The following is a 22,133-nucleotide window of genomic DNA, read 5'->3' as shown; positions in this document are numbered from 1 at the left end:
TTTGCCTACCTCTTAGCTCTTAGCAAGCAAACAAAACAGCAAAATCTGTCTCAAGGGGTATTTAGCAATGTGTATAAAAAGCTTTAACAATCCCACAAATCCAACTAAGGTTGCCTTCAGAAATATGTATAGAAATGTCTGTATGATACAATGAATTACTATTCATAACTGTACAAAGTGTAGAAACCATCTAAATGTTGAACAATAGGGAATTTATTACATCAATCTTAAATAAATGTAAGAGTACAACTAAGTCGCACTTAAACATCCTATTATACAAGAAAAATATAATGGCAGAGAAAAGTTCATACTGAATATTTCCATAAAAATGTGTATCTTGTATTTAATAAAACACATAAAAGATTAAACCTAAGTAGATATAAAGATTGGAAGGAGATATATTACACTTTATTAGTAGTTCTTACTGGGTGGTTTTTAATTTAAATTCTCCATTACAATGATTGTTTCTTGCCCTTAAATTTTCTACAGAGAAAATGAAAATGTAACATGCTTTATAATCAGGAGGGAAAAAAAAGCAGGGCATTAGTGGCTCACACTTACAATCCTAGCTACTCAGGAGGCTGAGATCTGAGGATTGAAGTTTGAAGCCAGCTTGAGCAGCAAAGACTGTGAGATTCTTAACTCCAATTAACCTACAAAAAGCTAAAAGTAGAGCTGAGGCTCAAGTGCCAGAGCAATAGCCTTCACTGAAAAATCTCAGGGACAGGGGCTGGGAATGTGGTCTAATGGTAGAGTGCTTGCCTAGCATGCAGCAAGCCCTGGGTTTGATTCCTTGGTACCACATACACAGAAAAAGCCAGAAGTGGTGCTGTGGCTTAAGTGGTAGAGCACTACCTTTGGAAAAGTTCAAGGACAGTGCCAAGGCCCTGAGTTCAAGCCCCAGGACTGGTTAAAAAAAAATAAAGCTCAGGGCTAGCTCCCAAGCACTGAGTTCAAGCCCCAGGACCAACCAGCACACATACATACACAAACAAACACACACAAATAGGTTGGGACTAAATTTAAACCAGGGGAGCATGCTACAACCATGGGGGGGTGGGGAGAGGGCCCCTTTTCTTTTTTGCCAGACCTGGGGCTTGAACTCAGGGCTGCTGTCCTTGGATATCTTCTGCTCCCGGCTAGCACTCTGCCACTTGAGCCACAGCTCCATTTCCAGCTTTTTCTTTGTATATGGTACTAAGGAATCGAACCTAGGGCTTCATGCATGCTAGGTGAGCACTCTTACCATTAGGCCATGCTCCTGGCCCCGAGAGGGTCCCCTTTTATATATGGCATTGTATTGTATTGTGCAATATCACAAACACAACTGTGAGGGTACCCCCGTAGGGTCTGTTCCATCCCACTCCCATCCCCTCCACTGACCCAGCCCTGATACCTGTGTGGGAACCGGAGAGCGAGCTGAGGAGCCGGGCGTGCTGGCTGTGGCCATCATGCACCTCCACCACATCGTTGAGGGCCGTGTGGAAGAAGGCAAACTGACCAAACACCACTGAGGAGGAGATGGAATTTGGGGGTGTCAGGGTAGAAGATGGGGGGCGGGGGCAGGGAGGAGGTGGGAACATGGAGAAGGGATGTGGATCTGCAGGCCCTGGGCTGGGACAGGGGAAATGGTGTGGGTTTGTGGGCTGTGGGAGAGGATGATGCTCGGAGTTCAGAGAGGAGGGACTGTACCTCACATCTCAGTGGCCCCTGGACCCAGCAGAGCTCATGGGTCTGGTGGGTGGCAGCTAAACATTGGCTGCATGACTCAAGCATCAGGCCCTGCCCAGGGATTGCCCCATGCTATCTTTGGTCATAGGCAGCTGGCTCTGCCAGATGGTCAGGGCACACTGTGGCCCTTCACCATTATCAACACCAATCATGTTTTCAAACAATTGTTAGAAGCCCCTGGAAGAAAAGCAGCCAGCTTGTCACCCTGGCACCGACTTCTAGGGATGACAGGACGCTGCCAAGTAGGTGATAAAATTCTGTTTCCTTCTGCCTGGATCTCTTGGGATCTGGAGGTTTCTCTGCATTCTCAGGGCCGCAGCCTGTTCCCCTCATCCATTGTTGCTGGGTAAAGCTAGGTTCTCAGAGGTGGTACTGGAGTGAGATATTATCATCCTTCCCTTCTCCCACACTTTCAGGCTCAGCTCCATCTCATCCCCTCCCTCCTAACCACTTATTTCCAGGCCACCAGTTCCTGGGTTCCCAGCATGCCTAGAATTTACGCTTGCTTTCCACCAGCCCACGTGTGCCCCTCTTCCCTCTTGTGTCAGAATGCCTCCTGCGGTCTGTGTGGGAGTGCCAGCCCTTGGCCAGTGCTGGGAGGTTGCCCTCCCCATTTCTCACAATGTAGGTGGACAATTGGGAAAAGCCTGGGAAAATGGAATGAGGAGGAAAAGTCAGGAATAACAGAGACAAAAAACCCATACCGTAGTCCTTGGGCACGGTGACAAAGTACAAGCAGGACTGTCCACTGGTGTAGTTCTGGGGGTAGTTGGGAGACAAGACCACGCCATCAGAACCCACATACTGTCCTCCACAGGGGGCTGAAAGAAAAGCCAGAATGGGGTCAGGTGGCATCGTGGCCTTGAATCAGCTAACACCTGCTCACCACCCAAGCCTCTGGTCCTGGAGGGGTTGCCAGAGCTGGGCAGTTATGAGTGTGGAGAAGGGAGTCAAGTCACTGCTGGGCCCTGCCCAAGGCAATCCATCCATTCTGGGCCTGGACAGGGCTCTCCTGGGCACCTGCCAGCCTTCGCCTTGTAACAACACAGGTGCAGGTCTCTGAGGGCATGGCCTATTCTGCTTTCCTGTGGGCCTAGACTTCATCTGCTGCCCCCCAGCTGACAGACACCTGGGAAGGTGTTGCTGTTTTTCTCCAGAATGAGCAGTGCTGGGAGCCACAAGGCTCAGTCTCTTGTTCCCATATCTAATGCTTTCTTCAGGCTCCTGTTCACTTGCGGCGGGGCTCATGCTCCTGAGGTTCTGATACTCATTCCCTCCCCTCTTGTCCAGGCCCACTAGAGTCAGTTCACTCCATGCCCTTTACAGAGCTGACCCCTCCAGGATGCCCTCGCCACAGGAGCAAGCCCAGGACCACCCGTGATCCCCTGCTCCTGGTGTGCGCTCCTGGGGAGGCGTGTCTGCAGACATCCACTCATGAGCATCTGCCTGAGTGGGAGTAGGGATGTCATGCGATGGAAAGAGATGACAGGCACGGCACTCGGTGAGTGACTGTGGCTCCCATCACAGCTAAAAGGTGCTTTAGTCACATTTGAGAACAGCGTCTCACTTCCCCTCCCCCTGGCCAGCTCCACCTGCTGCCATCCCTCCACCATCAGGCCCCTCCCCACCTGTGCAGAGTGGCCGTGGGTTGTTCCACACGGGCTTCCCATCAGGCCCCAGGACACAGCTCAGGGTGGAGGTGCCCTCAACCTCGTAGCCTGCGTGGCAGTAGTAGGTGATAGAAGAGCCCAGCTTCAGGTCAGAGCCCACTCGTGTGCCGTTCTTGATGGAACCAGGGTCAAAACATGACTCCCGTGGGTTTTCTGGAAAGATGGATAGGCAAATATATAAACGTAGGGGAAGAGCTCATTAGTAGTGTATTTCTATGGGAAGCCCATGGAAACTTGGGGTTACTGGGCACTTCTGCAAGCTTGGCTGGAAATTTAAGGTGGGGGGGAGAAGAGAGAGAGACAGAGAGAGGCAGAGAGAGACAGAGAGAGAGAGAGACAGAGAGAGAGAGATAGAGAGAGAGACAGAGAGAGAGACAGAGACAGAGAGAGACAGAGACAGAGAGAGACAGAGACAGAGAGAGCTGTGCTTGGTTCCCCTCGGGGTCTGCGGGGAGCCAGTGTCCAAGCCCATATCACAGGCTGTGCCTGGCACGGCCCACTCCTCTGCTCATCACTGCCCCTCCCTCAGCATGGCAAGCTTCTGACTTTGCCTCCAGGCGGAAAGTGGGTGCTTTCTGTTTCTGGAGGCCACCAGCTGCATGTTTTTTTTTGTGTGTGTACATTGCTGGGTACTGAGCTCCGGTCCAGGGAGGAGGAAATAAAACCCAGTCCTACCACCAGGTTGGGTTCTCCCAGTTCTTGAGAAGCTGGAGGATCCAGTACAGTTTGCAGGGCTTTCACGATGGGCATGGAGTGCTTGGAGTGGGTCAGAGCCGCAGCATCTTTCCATGTGGCCATGGTCTTTATGGGTCTTTCCAGTCAATCAGACTGGAAACCATCTCTCACTCTTGTAGAAGACCTGCTGCCTGATGCTGTCCAAGAACTAGAAGTACCAGCCAAGTGTCCAGAGGACATTTTACAACCTCCTTCCCATCATCCTGGAAATCTGGGCAGCCCCTGGGAGCTTCTGTTCCAGGATCACTGATAGTTAAGAGGCCACCAGCGGGTCTAGTCTGGCAGGACACTGGCTGAAGTCACGTACACAAAGGACATGTCATCGGATCCGGCTTTGGTTGCTATCCTAGTGGCTATGTTGTGTGTGTGTGTGTGGGGGGGGTGAGTGGCCACAGAGAGGATTAGAGAATTCAGCGTCCCACAGCAGCTGGCAGCCCTTGCAGAAGGCTAAGCTAACAAGGAAAAGAGCAGGAATAGAAAGGACCAGAGTTCTGAGATGAATAGCTCAGGAGGAATTTTGCTGAGGGTAGTTGCTGTCACCTAGAAACCTTGTACACTACTACAGGTGGCAGCTGCTGCTTGAGGCTGTCACTTAGCTGTCAATCAGTCTGCTGGTGGGATGGGACACCCAGAGTCTACAAACCCATTGTAGCCAGCCACTCTTGCACTTGAGCTTTTCTGACCATTCTGCTCGCTAGGGGTCCCTGTGGCGAGACATGGAGCATATATAGTTTATCACTCGTAGACAGACCCACGGGACTGTCACTCACTGAGCCCTCACCACATGGCTTCCTTGAGTGCCCCGTGATGGCATAGCCCTTACCACTGCATCAGATCTGTTCTCTCCCCAAAGGTGTGTCTCTAGCCAGGAAACCAATGTTTACTCCTGGGTCAACAGTAGATACCACAAAATGTCATTATGGCTTCTTGGTTCCTCCCTCTTTTTTCATAAACTCCTCGTGGACCAAATCTTCAAGTGTTGAGCAATTAAGAAACTGAGAGCCAAACTCATGCAGCTCATGAGAATTACCCCTGGCACCTAATATCCTTTCCCTCGCTTTACCCTATGAAATAAGCACAGGCTGCATTTGAGCCAGAGCTTCAGGGTACCTGCTAAGTCTGCACTTTGCAGCCTCCTGGGCAAACCAGTCTATTCTAGGAGATATAAACACAGCCAGGTCAGGTCTGCTGAAAACAACCTTCCGTGTCCTTCAGAGGAGAAAAAGTCCTTCCAGGCCTACAAGGCCCCGCTGGTACTGGGCCCATGATCCTCTCTGACCACTTTCCGCCATGCCTTTAATGATGTGGCTCTAACACATTAGCCTCTATGTACAGAGCCCCCACCACATGGATGGACCCCTCTCTTACCTCCTTCACGACTCAGTTCAGCATCTCCATCTCTGTCACCCCCTTCCTGAGCAGCTGTTTAATATCACCTCATGTTCCTCCTGCACTCACCTCCCGCTTCTTGGCTATTTCTTTCACTGCAGTTAATATTCTCATCGCTATATATTTACCTTTTTTCTACCTCTAGCTACTACCAAGTAGGCTCTAGGAAAGTAGTATTATTTTGCTGTCTGCTGTATTCTGAAGTATGGCATGTGATAGACTATAAATATCTTCAATTGAGTTATATGAAATTTCTAGAAAGGCTATGTAAGATGACTCAGTTGAGAGAATGCTTATCGGTTCTTCTTTCTTTCTTCCTTTCTTTTTTCTTTCTCAAAATCTAGAACTCAAGTTGCCATCTTGGATCCTGAAGTAACCAGGAGGACGAGGATCTATGCTCTAGCATAAGGACACACACACACACACACACACACACACACACACACACACACACACACACACACACACACACACGGTCTAAGTAGAGCTATGCCACCAGGCCCTTATACCATCCTTCAGATTTCTTTTATTAGGAGAAACAACCTTGGCCTTGTTTAGGTGCCTGTGCTTTGAGGTAAGCTGCTATTCTGATGCTGGCCCCCAGTAGGGAATGATTTTATACGCCATCTTCCTTTTCTGTGTATGGCAAAGTCCTATCCTTTTCCAGCACCAACCTCTTAACTGTGTCTTCTCTCCAGCAGAATCTGTTTTCTCTCCCTGATTATAGCTGCCATCATGTTGTCTTGGTAGGCCTGGCAAGTACATTTTTCTGCAGTGGGCTCCAAACTCCTACAGGACATTCATCCAGTCCTCTTGTCACCCCAGCAGCTTGCATAAAACTTGCCACCAGGGCCAGCTGCATTTGGCATTCAACACGGGTGTAATAAGTGGCTGCTGAGTTGGTTGGCTGAACACTTTGGGGCTTGGAAAACCAACAGCAGCATCAGTGATTCCAGCTACCAACTCCATTGTATATTCTCTCACATTTCCCAGGGACAGGCTTATCATCCCAAGTATGATGCCCCAAATGGTGATGGCGATGCCGACAGCCATGGAAGTTCCTTACATGGGAACATCACCTTGAGGCACTTTCTAATCTGTCCTCTCACAATACCCTCTGTGGAGGCAGGGCCAGGTTTGCTCAAGCTTCAGGTTGTACCTGAGAGATGTTAAGAGAGTCTTCCAAATCACTTGGCTTTTAAGAGAGAGAATTAAGCTGAGTTTCTGGTGGCTTCCATTTGTAAACTGTAATCTGATAGAAAGCCAGAGGTAAGATGTTCAAAGCCACCCTGAGCAGAAAACTCCATGAGACTATTTTCCACACAAAAGCTCAAATGGCAGAATTCCAGTTGTGAGTAAGAAAGTTGAGGGAGATTATAAGGCCCTGAGTTCAAGCCCCTGCATTTGTACACACACACACACACACACACACACACACACACACACACACACACACACACACACACTCGTGCATATGCAATGATGGAATTAAGACCAAAGCCAAGTCTTCAGCCAGCCAAACTAGAGCTCAGCTGGGACTGATAAAGCCAAAGGACTGAATCATGATAATGAGAAATGAAATCTAAGCCTTCCACAGTGGAATATTAAGAGAACCATCTTTTCTCTGGTCCATTCCCACATCATGTAACTGAAAACAACAGTCTATTCAACCACTAAAGAATTGGTTAGAAAGGTTGGATAAGAGCCAACCACGGATATAGGCAGTCTTTAAAAAAAGATAGCAAGTAATTGAATATTGCTGTGGGAAAAGGCCCAAGCCCTGGTGTGTATGCACACACACTGATGGGTGTGCCTCCTAGACCCAACCCCCATGTATTTTCCCTTCTTCCCCATAACACATACTCACACTCATCTTCACACTCACAACTAGACTGTAGACTAGTACAGGTGGTGTGATCTCCTTCACAGAGAACAGAGTTTGTCAGAATTCAGTTCACCGATCACAGGCTGCTTTGTCCTGTAAATAGTTTTATTTGGAACCTAGCAATGCCTGCTTGTTTGCGCACTGTCTCTGGCTGCATTAGCATTTCTACAGCACAGCTAAGCAGTAGGGACAGAAGCTATGTGGAGGACAGCATCCACCTCCTGTGCCTCAACAGGAGGTCATGATACAATCGCATTCAGATTTCTCGAGAACTCAGACACCACAGCTACCTTCCAGAAGCAAGTGAACAGTCACCTAAGTACCCTCCCTCTGCCCCATAAACCTCCAACTTGGCTTCACAATTTCTTGGGTCTTCATTATGCTTCTGTGCAAGTGTCTAGCAGGATTGTCACCAGAAGGCAAACTCCATGGAAGCAGTGGCTTTGGTCTGGCACATTGTAGGTGCTCATTTACCACCCACTGATGAGGAGCAAAGAACAATGCCTGAGTGCCCCCGACCTCCCATACATAATGTTGCTCAGCAGACACTTGCTCCCTCTGAGAATCCCGTGGACAAGGTGAGATTGAGGCAGACATGGCTGTCCTAGGAGGGAGAAGCAACAAGACAGGCTGACCCGCAGGGTGGGGAGACAGCAAATACTCAGAAAGGCGCAGAGAGGAGATGAGTCTTGTGCTGGGGACAGTGATTTCCATGGCTGGCCCTCCATCCCAACCTGGGCCCTGGGAATTTAGACTTATTCTGTGAGCATGAAGCAGTAAAGTCACCTTTCCATCGAAGGCTATTTTTAAAGGGTTTCTACTTTATTGTTTTGTTTTTCAGTACTGAGGACTGAACTCAGGATCTCACATTCACCATGCAAACGAGTACTCTACCACTCGATCTATGTCCTCACTCCTCTTGCATTTAGTTATCTTTTGGAGAGGTACCTGTGCACCAGCCTCAGGTTACAATCCTCTCTCCACATCCAAGTAGCTGAGATAAAAGGCATGTGCCACTACTCCTGGCTTCTTGTAGTTTTAGAATAAATTATCCTTCTTCCTTTGTAACTTTCTTAAGTCTGAGTGAATTGATTTGGATTGAAACTAAAATATTCCTTAGATTGGAGCAAAATGTTCCTGCTTCCTGCTTGGGAAGTTGGCAGGATTTGGGAAGGACTCCTGACCTCACTGCCTTGAGTCAGAGCGGTTTCCATGGTGCTCAGCCCAGCTGACTTGTGCAATGTCTTCTTACTGTCCTTGGCCATTGGGGTGTGGGACTAGTGGAAGCTTGTCAAGATTTCTGCAATAGGAGGCTCAGGGGTCAGAGGAACTGAGGGCATGGATGAGATATAGAAATAAGAGACCAGAAAGGACTATGGATCATGAGGATGCACAGTGGAGTTGGTGGTGGGTGCAGCAATGGCCTTCCCAGGCTGGGTCTACGTGAAGTCTCCAGGCAGAATCTCAGGATGTCTGACACTGTGTATCCTGATGTACTGGTACATGGAAAACAGGTTAAGTATAAGAGCTGTGTGCTTGAAAGAAGATGCCTGGAGGAAGAGATGATAGCAAAATATCCATTCCTTAGGCCAACACCCTAAAGACTACAGGCAAGAAGAAAAACAACCTGTATGTATGCATGTATGCATGCATGCATGTATTTGTCAGTCATGGGCTTGAATTCAGGGTTTGGACATTGTCTCTGAACTCTTTTTGCTCAAGGCCAATGCTTTACCACTTTGAGCCACAGTTCCACTTCTGGTTTTGTGGTGGTTAATTGGAAATAAGAGTCTCATAACTTTCCTGTCCTGGCTGGCTTTGAACTGCGGTCCTCAGATCTCAGCCTCCTAAGTAGCTAGGATTACAGGTGTGAGCCACTAGTGCCCAGTTCAGCTTGCATTTTGTACAGCAAATATCTTCTAAAACTGTCCTTGTCAAAGAGAAGAAAGCTCTAAGGGGCTCAATGAATGGGTAGATAGGACAGTGCTGGCAGCTGGTAAACACCAACTAAGCTATTACCATGATTAGCATTATTTGTGAACTCATAGCAGATATTCCCAGGGGTTGCCAGAAATCTTTAATTAAGGGACATTTTAAAAAGTGGCTGAGGCCCTCCATTATGCAAGTGCGAGGCAAGAGCCAGAGAATTTTTAATTTTAATTGGTAATGTGAGCTCATTTATATACACAGGCTGAAGGGGCCTTTGAACTTAGATTATAGTCCCAATAACAAAAATCTATCATCTCCAGAGTATCTGTTTAGAACATGCTGTGTATTATACTAATCTCTCATATATGTGTGTATATATATATGCGCACGCATCTATACAATATGTATGCAAAAAATATCTCAATCTTAACCTTCTGTGTCATAATTTTTATTGCCCCCATTTTGTCGTTGATGGTCTGGGAGATAATGACTTGCCAAGCTCACAAATCAAGCAAGAAAGGGAGCTCAGATTTGGATAATGGGGTCTGTGATAATGAAGGAAGAAGGAAAGGTCAGACAGAGAATAATAGAGTAGAGGAAGGTGGAGTGCCAGGGAGCCTGGAGCTCTCTCACTATTATTAATAAAGTTTGACTATCACCGAAAGCTTGCTATATGCCAGGCAGCACACCAAGGACGCGAGTGCACAGGCTCATTGATCTCTGCCACATTTTTAGGAGGCATGACTTTTCCTAGCATCATTTCACAGATGAAGAACTGGAGGTTTGGGAGGTTGAATAACCTGCCCAAGGTCATACAACTGCCAAGGAGGAAACATGGCCTTTCAAGGCAGCAAACCTGACAATCTGCTCTTGACTAAGGCAGGGATCATAACATATTTTGTGAGTTTTTATTGGCACACGGCCATGCTCATTCGTTTATTTGTTATCTGGGGCTGTTTTAGCTCTTCAGTGGCAGATCTGAGTAGCTGTGATAAGAAAAATCTAAACTACTCAGCAACTTTAAGAAAAGGTTGAAGCTGGACACCTACAGCTGTAACCAATAGCTACTCAAGAGGCTGAGACCTGGAGGCCCAAGAGAAAAGACCTGCAAGACCTCCATCTCTAATTAACCAGCAAAATGTCAGGCTGGAGGTATGGCTCAAGTGGTAGAACACCAGCCAAGAGCAAGAAAGCTGAGTTCAAGCCTTAGGATCAGTATTTAAAAAAAGAAAAGAGGAGTAATGATGGCAGAGGTGAGTGCACAGAAAACTCTATCCTCCTTCCACCTTGGTCCTAGGCCATAGGAGCGTGAAAAAGATACTTGCAAAGCAATGGGAGGCCAGGGCCTGGATGGCCAGCAATGCCAGGGTTGGTGCAGGCTCCCTCTGGGCTATCCCAGGTCCTCCCCTCCGTAGGGCCTGGTAAGCCCTGCCCATGGGACCTTACCTGTGTAGTCGATGACAAAGCCAGCGTTGCTCACAGACGCGTCACTGCGGAATGCGAGGAAGAGGCTGTTGCTGCTGCTTTCAATGCGGGCTGGGAGCTGGGAGCCATAGAAGCTTCCAATGAGAGGGCTGAGAGAGTCCCTTCCATCGTAGATATGGAGGAAGTCATAGCCAGGCTCCAAGTTGAAGCTGGGGAACAAAAACATCCCACCCTCATCCAACTGAGGTCATATAAAGGCTTGCGCTGGGGTCTTAGGCTCCATCCAAGGATGGGGCCTCCCAGGAGCAATCTCACCATCCACTGCTGTCCAACCCCTAAAGAATGGGTGGCAGAGAGAGGGAGAAAGGATAAAGCCCAGTGGTTTCATCCTCCCTTTAGTCAGGCAAGAAGATACACGAGTGGATTTGGGGCAGAGAAAGCAGGTTCCAGAACTGGTGTCCCACCGTCTGGGGCTGAAAATCTCCCGCCTTCCTTACACAGGAGGTAAAATGAGCTGCTAACTCCAGTCACCAAGGGTCCAGCCAAGGCAGATCCAGAGCCCAATCCCCTTCCTGCCTCCATTGTTTTCACCTCAGGTTCATCCACATCTCCTTTTCTAAGAGGAGTTAACTTCCCGGAAATCTATCCCCAAGCAGAAGTGGCGGGGCACCACAAAGTACCTAACTTCAATCCTCCATTCCAAGCCAGCGGTCTAGTTCTTCTAGGATCTGCCATCACCTCACTCTTCACACCAATTCTCTCTGCCTCCTTCTCAGCTAGCCTGACCTTGGGGTGTGGGTGGGTGGGTGGGGGGACTCCATCCTAAAACCAATCTTAGTTTAGCAAATTGAGTGTTAGGGCTCGTGAATATAATTTATCCCACTAGCAAGAAGGTGGGGCCTCCAGGCCCTGCTTGTGGGCGTGCAAACTGGCTTGCCTGCTTTGGCACTGTTCTTACTGCATCTGCTCACTCTGGACATGAGCCTGCTCTCTGATGCGACAATTCTGCTCTTAAGCATATATCCAGCAAAGGCAACTGATACTAATCAAGTGTGCACTGATGAAAATAATAAAGTAAACGAGTTGGCAGCAAGCAGGTTTCTGATGCAAATTCATTCAGGTCCAGCCATGAGCTGGATGCTCAGATACTCTGCTTGGCTGAAATGAGAATAAAATGGTCCTTCTACTCTTTATCTAAAGCATATGGTGGAGAAAGGGGGTATTACATGTCTAGGGCAAAGGCGATAAGGACAGTGGGGAGAAAGTGTGGGGGTTTGGGAGGTAGGTGTGTAACCCTTCCCTATATAACACCCTCTCATCTAACGCATACTGGCTGCAATCACCCCGCACTGCTAGGTGACCTGGTCTTCTCGCCCCCTAAACTTCAGCCTCTTCCCATGTGCTCTTTCCAAAGTATCCAGGGAAGTGTTCTGGACTGAGTCTGTGTTGTTCAAATTGGCTTCACCATTTCTTAACTAACTGCCTCTATCTGGTTCCTATCTTCCTTAGTCATCTGATTCTGACTCCCTGTAAGACAGAAGACACCATGGTGCCCTGCACACGGGGACAAGTCACCTGCTTTCTAGAAGGTGATGGTGCCACAGGAAGTGATGGATGGGCAGACCACAGAGTGGGACAGAAGGTCTGTATGACACAGAGCAGGAAGACTGTGCCTTGGGAAGTGTGACTTTCAAGTTTCATGAAGGACTAGCTTGAGCTCACCTGGGAGACAAGAATACCCTGGCAGTGGGACAAGGAGGGAGAAGGAGGGCATTGGAAGGCAGAAGCAGCAGCAAGGTCACAGGACACAGCGGAGTCCATGGGACCCTGGAAAATGCCAGGGGTTCTGTGTAGCTGGAGCTCATGGCATTGGATGGGGAAGGGGCAGAGGCCAGATTGTTGGGAATCAACTCTAAAGTTCAGACTTATTTATAGATAAGACAGAGTATCCAAACAGTTTTAAAGGGAAAGTTTTGTTTATTTGCTTTTAAAGTGGAATATATACCAAGACCCATGATATCCCTACCACTCAGAAAGCTTCCCTTTTTGGTCCATCTTAACCATTGTTGGAAGCTACCATTATCAGCTGCCTTCACCATCCAGTAGTTATGCTAGTGTGAAAACTTCATGGAAGGTCTGTGTACTTTTTTTTTGGTATCTGGCTTCTTTCAGACTACTATATAATATTTGAAGCCTTATTTGTGTTGTTGCTTATATTAGCAGTTCATCTGCTGATTTTATGTATTTTTTTAAAAAATTGCTGGATGACATTGTTACAGAATGTTCAAATGGAACAGGGGGTGGTTATTTCAGCATTTTTGAGGACAGGGTTCCTCTGGGAGCTAGCTACATAAGAGGGGCTGGACATAAGAGGGACATTCAGAGGGACTGGTGTGGAGATTGGGGCAGTCATTGTGGAAAGAAAAGGAAACAGTAAAGACTGGAAAAAGGAAAGAAGAGGTAGCTGCTTGGGAAGCTGAGGGGAGCAGGTGGTAATGAGGAGGGACGATGCGAGCTGGCCAAGGGGAGCAGGCCGGGCTTGGCGCTCTGCACGCCCCATCTTCAGTGCCTGTGCCACTGGACCTGTGGCTCAGGTGTGACAGAATGGTACTTTCCACTTCCAGGCCACAGAGCAAGTGACATCCTGGAAGAAAGGGTGAAAGGGTGAGAAGAAGGGACCACAGCAAAGCCCGGCAGAGGAAGAGGGGTTAGGAAAGACGGTCAGGAAGTCACAGGAAAGGACAGAAATTTGGGAGAACTTCCCAAAAGCCACAGAGGGGAGCAAAAAAAACCCCAAACCACCCCACCCCAGCATAAAGGCAGTGGGCATGGTCAAGAGTTGAAGCCGGCTAAGACACGGAAAGCTCCATGCTATTCAATGCTACGAGTTCACTGGTGTCTTTTATCAGAGGAAGTTTCCAGTAGATCCAGGGAGCCAGAAGCCAGGACTCCAGTTGCTGAGAGAGAGAGAGGAGGAAGAAGAGATGCTGGGGCTGGGCTCCTGAAGGATTGTTGGGTATGATGGAGAGGATGTGTGGGACCCGAGCCGGGTCATGTTCAGGGAGGAAGATGGCGGGCAGGACATGAGGAATGCAGGAGGGGGGGACAAGGGGTTCCAGCAAGGGCCTCTTTTCTCAGCCTCAGAACCTTCCAAGGTAACAAAAGAATGATAATGGCTACTTTATGAATTATGACAAAGAATGACTTAAGATGATACGTTCAAAAACGCTGGTGCCTGGCAGGGAGGAAATGTGCTTTCCTTTTGTCTGTCTGTCATCTTCCTCTCCAGTTATTCATCTCCCAGGGAACTATGAATGCTACCCACAGACCTGTATGTACTCACCTTGGGACCCAGGTCCTCCACCCCCTGGCTGCTCTGACCCCTCCATCTCCCGCCAGGGGAAAGGTACATACATGTTAAATACCAGGGCGATGACGTAGTCTGCAGACACAGTCACTTTCCAGTCACATTCCTTGCCTGGTGGATAGGGCTCTGGGTAGTTTGGTGACAAGATGACTCCAGATGGTCCCGTCAGATCTCCCCCACAAGGAGCTGAGGAGAGAAGAAGGGGAGTGTAAGGTGGCGCCCTCACCTGCCCATGTTTCCTAGGAATTGGAAAGGGACTGAAGCTGACAGCCTAGGCTGAGGAGAGGAGGAAGGGTATAGCATTCCTTGAGGTTGATGGGAATGTTCTGGAAGTAGGGTGGTGATATATTTGATAATCTACCAAATGCCACTGAACTGTATTTACTTTAAAATTCTAGGTTGTATGACCTTAGGGCAATTACTTAACCTCTATGGGCTCCTGTGTCTTTTTCTCTATGGTGAAAAGAGACAATGTTTTCTCTGTGGGGTGGACATAGGATTATTGGAGAGACTCATGAAAGTATTTGGCCTGAAGTTCATGAGCAATGTGGCACTACTCGTCTTTCGGACATAGACATTTTACCTGCTTCCCTGCATCCAGGTTCCTGGTGAGACTTGTTGGCATTTACTGAAAGTCCCATGTATGAATATTACCAGCTGCAAAAGCAAGACTGCTTGCCTGACCAGTGTGTCTGGCCTTCTCCAGTGCCAGTGCTCAGGGCATCTGTCTGGATCTCAGATGCTCCCCAACTTTCCAAAGACTCAGTCAAGACTGAGTATATACCTGAGCTACAATTCCCTATGAGTCCTTGTAGGACAGGCTTCTCCAGCAGGTGGGTAGGGGCAAGGGGGACTGGTGACTTAGAAAGCTACTTGTCTAGGGTCTGCTGGAGTCTCCCCAAGCCTTAACTGGCTGGGGATGCTGCTGTAACGTGGTGGTGGGAGGTTGGACAGACAGTATATAGGGCTGTGAGCAGGAAAAAATGGCCAAGACTTCACATAGGGCTCCATCTGGAAACCACAGGACACTACTGATGTTGGCAGTGGAGTTAGCCAACTGCAGGCTCACTAGAAGCCAAAGAGCTGGACAGGGTGAAAGCAAGATGGGAGCCAAAGTGTGTATGTCCACACACCAAAGTAAAGGGCAATCACTTGCAGATTGCCAAGCTGAACTTGATGGCTGCATGCTGTGGCTTTTGCTCAAAACAGGCTTAAAGGGCTGAGCCAACCCCAACAGGGTCACTAAAAAGGGCAGGGCAGGTCACAGCATGCTGAAGTTCAGCCCACAGTGAGTCCAGACACACTCAAGCAGGTCCTGTCACATGTCAGATGCAACACATGACCTTTTAGGTTCACTGACAAATCAAAGGGCTGTGGATTGTTCTCCTGGATTATGAAGGGAGGCCCATTACAGTGAAATAACCTGGCCTTCTACTCTGAACATGAAGCCCACAGCATCTGGCTCTAAAGCCTGACCCTCCCTGCTCTGTAGAGTTCAGAGTCAAATCTAAGTGCTCCTGAAGGAGGACCCAGCAGGGCCCCAGAGTAGGGCTTCCTGGCCCTACCCGTGGGTCTCCATTGAGTTTTCATTAGAACCAGGGCAGACAGAGGCCTGGATGGTCAGGATCACAAAGCCAGATAGTGAGGTCCAGTCACAGAGAGTGGTTTGGCTCCCACCAGTCTAGAAACAAGTCTGCTATGTCCAGAGAGAGCTGGGAACCTGTGTCCCATCAGAGGTGCCTGTATCTTCCCCAGGGAACTTCATGAAACCTCCGTTCTGGGCATGGGTTTCAGTCTTCTCCTCCTGACTGAGGTCCTAAAAGGGGACTCTGGGCTTCATTGCTAACTAGATCTGCTGGTGTTTAGAGACTGATAAAGAACACAAGTGAGCTCCTTCAATCTCTGTGCACAGATGGGGTGAGCACCTGCTGCCAATTACCCCAGATGCCCAAGAAAAGGGCAGGGACTACAGAGGGGGCAAGAGGTGTGAAAAGAACATCGATTTGAAAACCACACAGTCCTGGGTTCAAATTCACACCCAAAGTGGTGTGACTTCCGGCAAGCTCTCTTCCATCGCTGAGCTTCTACTTTCTCATCACTCAAATAAAAAAAATCACAGTAGCTTTTTTACCATACAGTGTGTATCAGTCATGGTTCTGAGTGTTTAATGAAAAACTAATGCTCAAAAATAACTCTGTGAGCTTGATACCATATTTTACAGGTAAGGAAACGAAGGCCCAGGAGGGTTAAGTAATAAAATATGGTAATATAAGGTCACATAGCTGTCTGGTTATGAGGAAGCTGGAATGGAACCCAGAGCCTGAGCTCTGAGTTCACACAGGGATTTCATGGTGATCATTCCTAGCTTAGCATGCATCAAGGGATGACCTCAGGAAAGATTTGTTTTCTTTCTTTACTTCCCTCCTTTAATGAAGTCCATCAAGGCCAACTAGCTCCCTCTGTGGCAGACTGCCAGAGAGCCGGACATTAGGGGCTTGTCAGTGAGATTTCCAGTCTGTTTGTGAGAGGAGGCAAAGACATTTATTCTGTTGCCTGAGGAACACTTCCCCAAGCTGCATGTAGAACGAGCAGTGAAAGCTGAATTAACCTTGCCGCCCTGCTCGCTACACATTTACAGCTCTCATCAGCTCAGCGGATGTCGTCCCCCTCCCCCCCACTCCTGGATAGGGCTTGCTGCACCACCTGCTTTTCTGGAAGATAAGATGCAAGATCCAGAGCTGGATGCACTGGTGAACCTGGAAAAGACTATTGTCTCTCCCAGGCATCACTGGAATTCCCTCCATCATATGAAATTCTGGCTTGGGGAAGGGAAGTGAGCCCCCTTCCACCATCCCACCCCTCATTGAAATCAGAATCAAAGAAGGGAGAGAAGGAAGAAAGGGAGGGAAATCAGTATTTCTCATAATTAGCGCTAGGTATATTGTCACTCATAATGTCATAAGGAAATGTATTTACCCTCACAACTAAGGAAGTGCCCTGAACCCTTGGTTGTGCTTGGTCTCACAAACCCAGGGCAGCCCTGTTCCCACCATAGGACAAGGTTCTGAGTCTTGCTTTCAGTTGCCAGGCCTACAGTCCTGACAAACCAAGGCCCATCTTCCACATCTGGATGGCACCTCTCGTGGAGCCTGCATGGAAAGAGGCACAGGGCTATCTCCAGGGTAGGCACAGCTGGAGGAGGTTTTGAGCCCACTGGCAGCAGGGGATGCGGCACAGGAGGTGAGGAAGCCAGGCACTTTGTATTCAGGCTGGTGTGGGTGTGAATCTTGGCTCTGCTGGATCCTAGCTCTGCCATTTGGGGCAAGATATCCAAATTTATCTATTTCAGTTTCCGCCATGTAGATGGGGGAGTGATGCTAAGTTTAGCGCTACAGGGAAAAAGCTAAATGAGGTGATCTAAGTGAACATCACTTCCTGGTGGGGAAGAGTGGGGCTGGCAGGCACATGGTCAGGCCTCGTGGCTGCTCATTCTCTTCTATTCCAGCACCCATCATTAACTCGGGACACACCAGCATGCATCCCTTCACCTGAGCATAGAAGGAAAGCACCTGCGACCTTCGCTTCTATCTCTGTCTCCTCTTCCCTGTCCCCCTCTCCTTTCAAGCTCTTTCTTCCTCCTTCTGTCAGGTAGGTAGGGGATAGGAACAGGGGCTCTTCTCCTTATAAGCTACACCATCAGGAGCAAGCTTCAGAGCCTTTGTTTTTCTTTCCGTCTGTCTGACTGTGAAGTTTCAAGTCTGAGGACAGAGCTGATGAAACCCAAATTCCCTTGAGAAGAGGAGAATGAGTATCTCCTCCTTTGTGGGAGCCTGTGGGTTCCATTCTAGTGCTGCCTGATGACTCTTTAGGAACCTGTTGAGCTGATTACTCAGGGTGACCCATCAAACACTCCTTGCAACCCGCATGAAGAGGAAGGGGCAGTCTGCCTGGCTTGGAGACTATTTTAACAAGTGAAGCACTGTGTGTGTGTGTGTGTGTGTGTGTGTGTGTGTGTGTGTGTGTGTGTGTGTGTGTTGCATGCACAACAAGGTAAATTTGGGTTTTCTGCAACTCCCAGCTACTCCATTGCTCACCTATGCACGTGGGAGGGCTGGGCTGCCAGAAGAATCTGTTTTCGATCTTCACGCAGCTGATCTCAGCGCTGCCCTGCAGTGCGTAGCCAGGATCACACTGGAACACGGTGGAGTCACCGGCTTCCCAACTGTTGCCACTCCGGCTCCCATTCTGCGGAACCCCAGGGTCATTGCAGGATGTTGCTGTGGACACTGGCACAAGAAAACAGAAGGACCAGGGCTACCTCAGTGTCTCTTAGACAACAGAGTTCCCAGCTCATCCCCCTTGCTGATCAGTGCCATCAATGCCGCAGCTGTGACTGCCATCACCTCCCCACCACCATTATTACTCCTGCCTGCACCCCACTCATGCTCACACCTCTCCCACTCTACCACCTGGGGCACCTGGTGCCCACCTGCCAGGAGACACACTGTGAATGAAACATGATTGCCCCGCTATGGCTGAGTTCAGGTTAGCAAGATCAGATTGCTCCACAGTCAATTTTATACAATGTGGCATTGTATAGGTATGAGGGAGGAACAGGAAAAGGAAGTCTAAGCATCATGGATTCTAGCAGAAGGGTTTTCTTCCAAAGGAGCGGAAATTTGGGTTACAGAGGCTGCTGAGCAGCAGTTATGGCATTGCTGAAGTTGGCTGAGACAAGGTTCTGTCCTGCAGGCAGACAACCAAAAAAACAAAAAAACACCCATCGCACACAAACTATGTTCAAAGGAAAATCAGATATTTGTAGTAAGTGGCAGAGTAGAGTTCAAAACCAACATAAGTACTGAGATGAAAAAAAAATCATCTTGGGAATTTAAGTGATGTTGGTGGTCTAGAACCTAATTGAATCTGAAACAGAGCAAGTGTTTGAAAAGCAAGCACTGGCACTTAAGCAGGTAATTCCAGCTACTGAGAAGCAGTGATTGGCAAGATCACACTTTCCACCTCTGGCACAGGAAAACCCAGGTAGTGAGACTCCATTCTATCTGTAATCCCTTCTTTGGATCAAGAAAGGGTAGGTCATGGTCCAAGGTTGGCCTTGGACAAAAAGCACAGTAGAAATGGATCTAATAAATAAAAAACAAAGGCAAGACAACTGTGAGGGAGGGAGTAGAGGTCTTACCTGGGAAGTGTGAGATCCTATTTCAATCCTTAATACCACCCAAACAAACAAAACAATCAATAAAGCCTCAATTGAACAGTCAAAGGGAGGAATAGATGAATAAAACAACAGACAAAGGCAGTTTGAGACGAGATGGATAAGAAAGTCCAAAGTCAGAATTCTGAGGCAGGGGCCAGGGGCCAGGGCACTAACAGCGCTGCCTCAGCAGCTCAGAGCTCACAGCATGGCCTGTCCTGCACACCACTGCTCCCATATTGTGGGTTGGAAGACCCCAGGGACAGGAAGTCCTGGAGGCTGAGGAATAAATTATGCCCAGTTGCTTAGAGGGCTAGCTTTTTTTTCCTCTGAAAATTTGGGACTAATCACTTTTACGTTGAAACCATCTGTAGAATTTATTCTGGAAGAGAATGTGAAAGTCACATTAGCTCTTGAACAACAACACAAAGCCTCCAAGAGATTTTGTGCAGGCTATGCCTTTTGGAACTCCGGGGGGAGAGGCACCCCCTCTTGCTTGCTACAGGAGGACATCAAGGGAGAAGACCATACCAGTGGTAAGATCGAGGGGTATACGGGCCAGTTTGGAGTTAAACTAACTAATCCTATCCTCAGTTACACCCAAGGTAGCTCATGATAGACTAAGGCCCATGGCCAAATCTGACTACATGCTTGTTTCTAGAAATAAAGCTTTATTGGAACATGGGCCCACTTGTTTGTTTACATGTCGTCTGTGGGTATCTTAATGCTGGTGCCGTAGAAATCAGTTGTTACAATGGAGACCATATGGCTCACAAACCCTAGACTTTAGCTTGTTTTGTTTCAGTTCTAAAGCTTAAATTGAAGGCTTTGTGCTCTCACTGTTTTCTTTTTTTTTCCCCCTCTCCTGTTTGACACTCTACCACTTGTGCCATATCTCTTTTTCAGATTTATGTTTGCTGGTTAACTGGAGGTAAGAGTCTCCCAGACTTTTCCTGCCTGGACTGGCTTTGAATCACCACGATCAGATATTAGTCTCCTGAGTAGCTAGGATTATAGGCATGAAGCACTTATGCTTGGTCCTTCTATGATGGTGACTCATATATATATATATAATATGTATGAGACACATATATATGTCTGAGCTAATAGTGTATATATATATATATCACATCTTCTCTTGAGACGATGCTTTAATAATAACCTGGTTTTTTGCTTTTATCCAGCATCATTCATTAGTGCCATCAATATGCACTATTGTTACATTCCAATAACACTTGGAAAGTCATTTTCCATCACCACAGGCTCAGTTCTCCTTTTTTTCCTTCCCTCAGGACCTTTACACCGGCCTGACATTCAATTTTCAATCCAATATCTCTTGCTAAGACAGGTCCCTTCGATGACCTTTGTCTGGACTCATCCTTTAACCCCGTCTCATAAATCTGATCAGATTACCCTGCCAGTTTCTTTTCATAGCACAATATGTAGTAATCTTGCTAATTTGTTTGCTCCTTTCTTGTACATCACTGGGTTTATCTATGAGAACAGAAACCTTAGCTATTTTACTTTCAGCTCCATCCCCAGGCTTAGAGCAGTACTCAAGCACACAATAGAGCTCAGTAAATATTTGCTGAACAAATGAATGAATGAACGAATCACCAGCATTTGACACTCACTGAATTTATGTATAAAGCCAAAGAAGAATCAATTTTCCTTCCTTCCCAATTAGAAACACACTTAGCTTGTACCTCTAGCTTTACAGTGCACTGTACACATGAAAATGATTCCTTACAAGAGAAGGAGCTTGTGTTCTGAGCATATGTGGAGGGATTATGTATACAGGAACCAACCAGGTGCAATGATTAAGAGTGGAGTTTGAGAATCAGACACACAGGGTTTGATCCAGGCTTTACTGCTTATTAACTAGATGACCTTGTATGAGAAACCTCAGAGCCTACTTCTGCAGCAGGGATTAATAACAGTGTTCATACCTTCAGGTTTTTATAACAATTCTAAGAGATGATATAGCAGGGTAGATAGCTGGGGTCTACTCCATAGATAGGTATTGTTACAGTTTCTGCTCACCTCTTAAAAATTCTCATGTTTTCTCTGGGATATTCTGGAATTTGAACTGTTTGGCAATGCCCTTAGGGAAAGGGTAGATTCACATGCTACAGCCTGGATGTTAGATGTTACAGTCATGTTTACTTAATAAAGCCAAGCCTGAGCTAATCGTCTCTGGCATTTCAGCACAATCCCCTGTCAAATACACACTATAAAGTTAACATGGGGTAAGCCATTTGCCCTTCCCCTGAGTAGTCCTGGTATTTGCTAACCAATGACAGCAACAGGGAAGGTGACCTTTCCCACACCTCGGCGATGCCTAGAACACCAGGCCAGGCTGCTATAGCCTTCCTGGAGCCCAGGGTTGGTGGCTGTGACCACTGGACTCTCTGTAGACTGAGGCAATGCTCAGAACAGCTTGCTCAGGGGAGCCCAGAGCAGGAAGCAAGGAGTGCAGCGCTGAGGCAGGGGAGAGGATCTATCTGCTCAAGACATGGAAGACTGTGGCAATTTATCCCGAATGGGAAGATTAGAAGATGGTGGCATCTGAGATGACCCTCGAAAGATGAATCAGACTTTCTTGTAAGGAAACGGTCTGAACCTAGGAGCAGTCTGGGGAGAGTGCCAGGGACTGGCTGTTCGTTCCCACATGGCTGCACTGAGGACATGGGAAGGCCAGACAATACAACTGTGTGTGTATATGTATCTGGGGGAATTTGTCAGTACCATGGTGTTTTAAGCAACCTTCATGCGCTTGGGCATAGT

General features: G+C 47.8%; 1 protein-coding gene across 3 annotated transcripts in view; it reads right to left on the bottom strand.

Annotated features, from left to right (window-relative positions):
- Positions 1–22,133, bottom strand: part of Csmd2 (CUB and Sushi multiple domains 2) — a 501,465-nt gene that overhangs the window by 94,870 nt on the left and 384,462 nt on the right. For all 3 annotated transcript variants that reach the window (XM_090335284.1, XM_090335282.1, XM_090335283.1), the window contains 6 exons: positions 18,226–18,417; positions 14,179–14,317; positions 10,786–10,973; positions 3,360–3,554; positions 2,436–2,552; positions 1,397–1,510 (listed from right to left, as the gene is read on the bottom strand). In XM_090335284.1, the coding sequence (XP_090191410.1) occupies positions 1,397–1,510; positions 2,436–2,552; positions 3,360–3,554; positions 10,786–10,973; positions 14,179–14,317; positions 18,226–18,417 (945 nt within the window). The remainder of the gene's footprint in view (positions 1–1,396; positions 1,511–2,435; positions 2,553–3,359; positions 3,555–10,785; positions 10,974–14,178; positions 14,318–18,225; positions 18,418–22,133) is intronic.

Source organism: Megascapheus bottae, chromosome 6, assembly GCF_031878675.1.
Source record: "Megascapheus bottae isolate mThoBot1 chromosome 6, mThoBot2.hap1, whole genome shotgun sequence".
NCBI lineage: Eukaryota > Metazoa > Chordata > Mammalia > Rodentia > Geomyidae > Megascapheus > Megascapheus bottae.
This window is presented reverse-complemented; position numbering and strand designations above follow the sequence as displayed.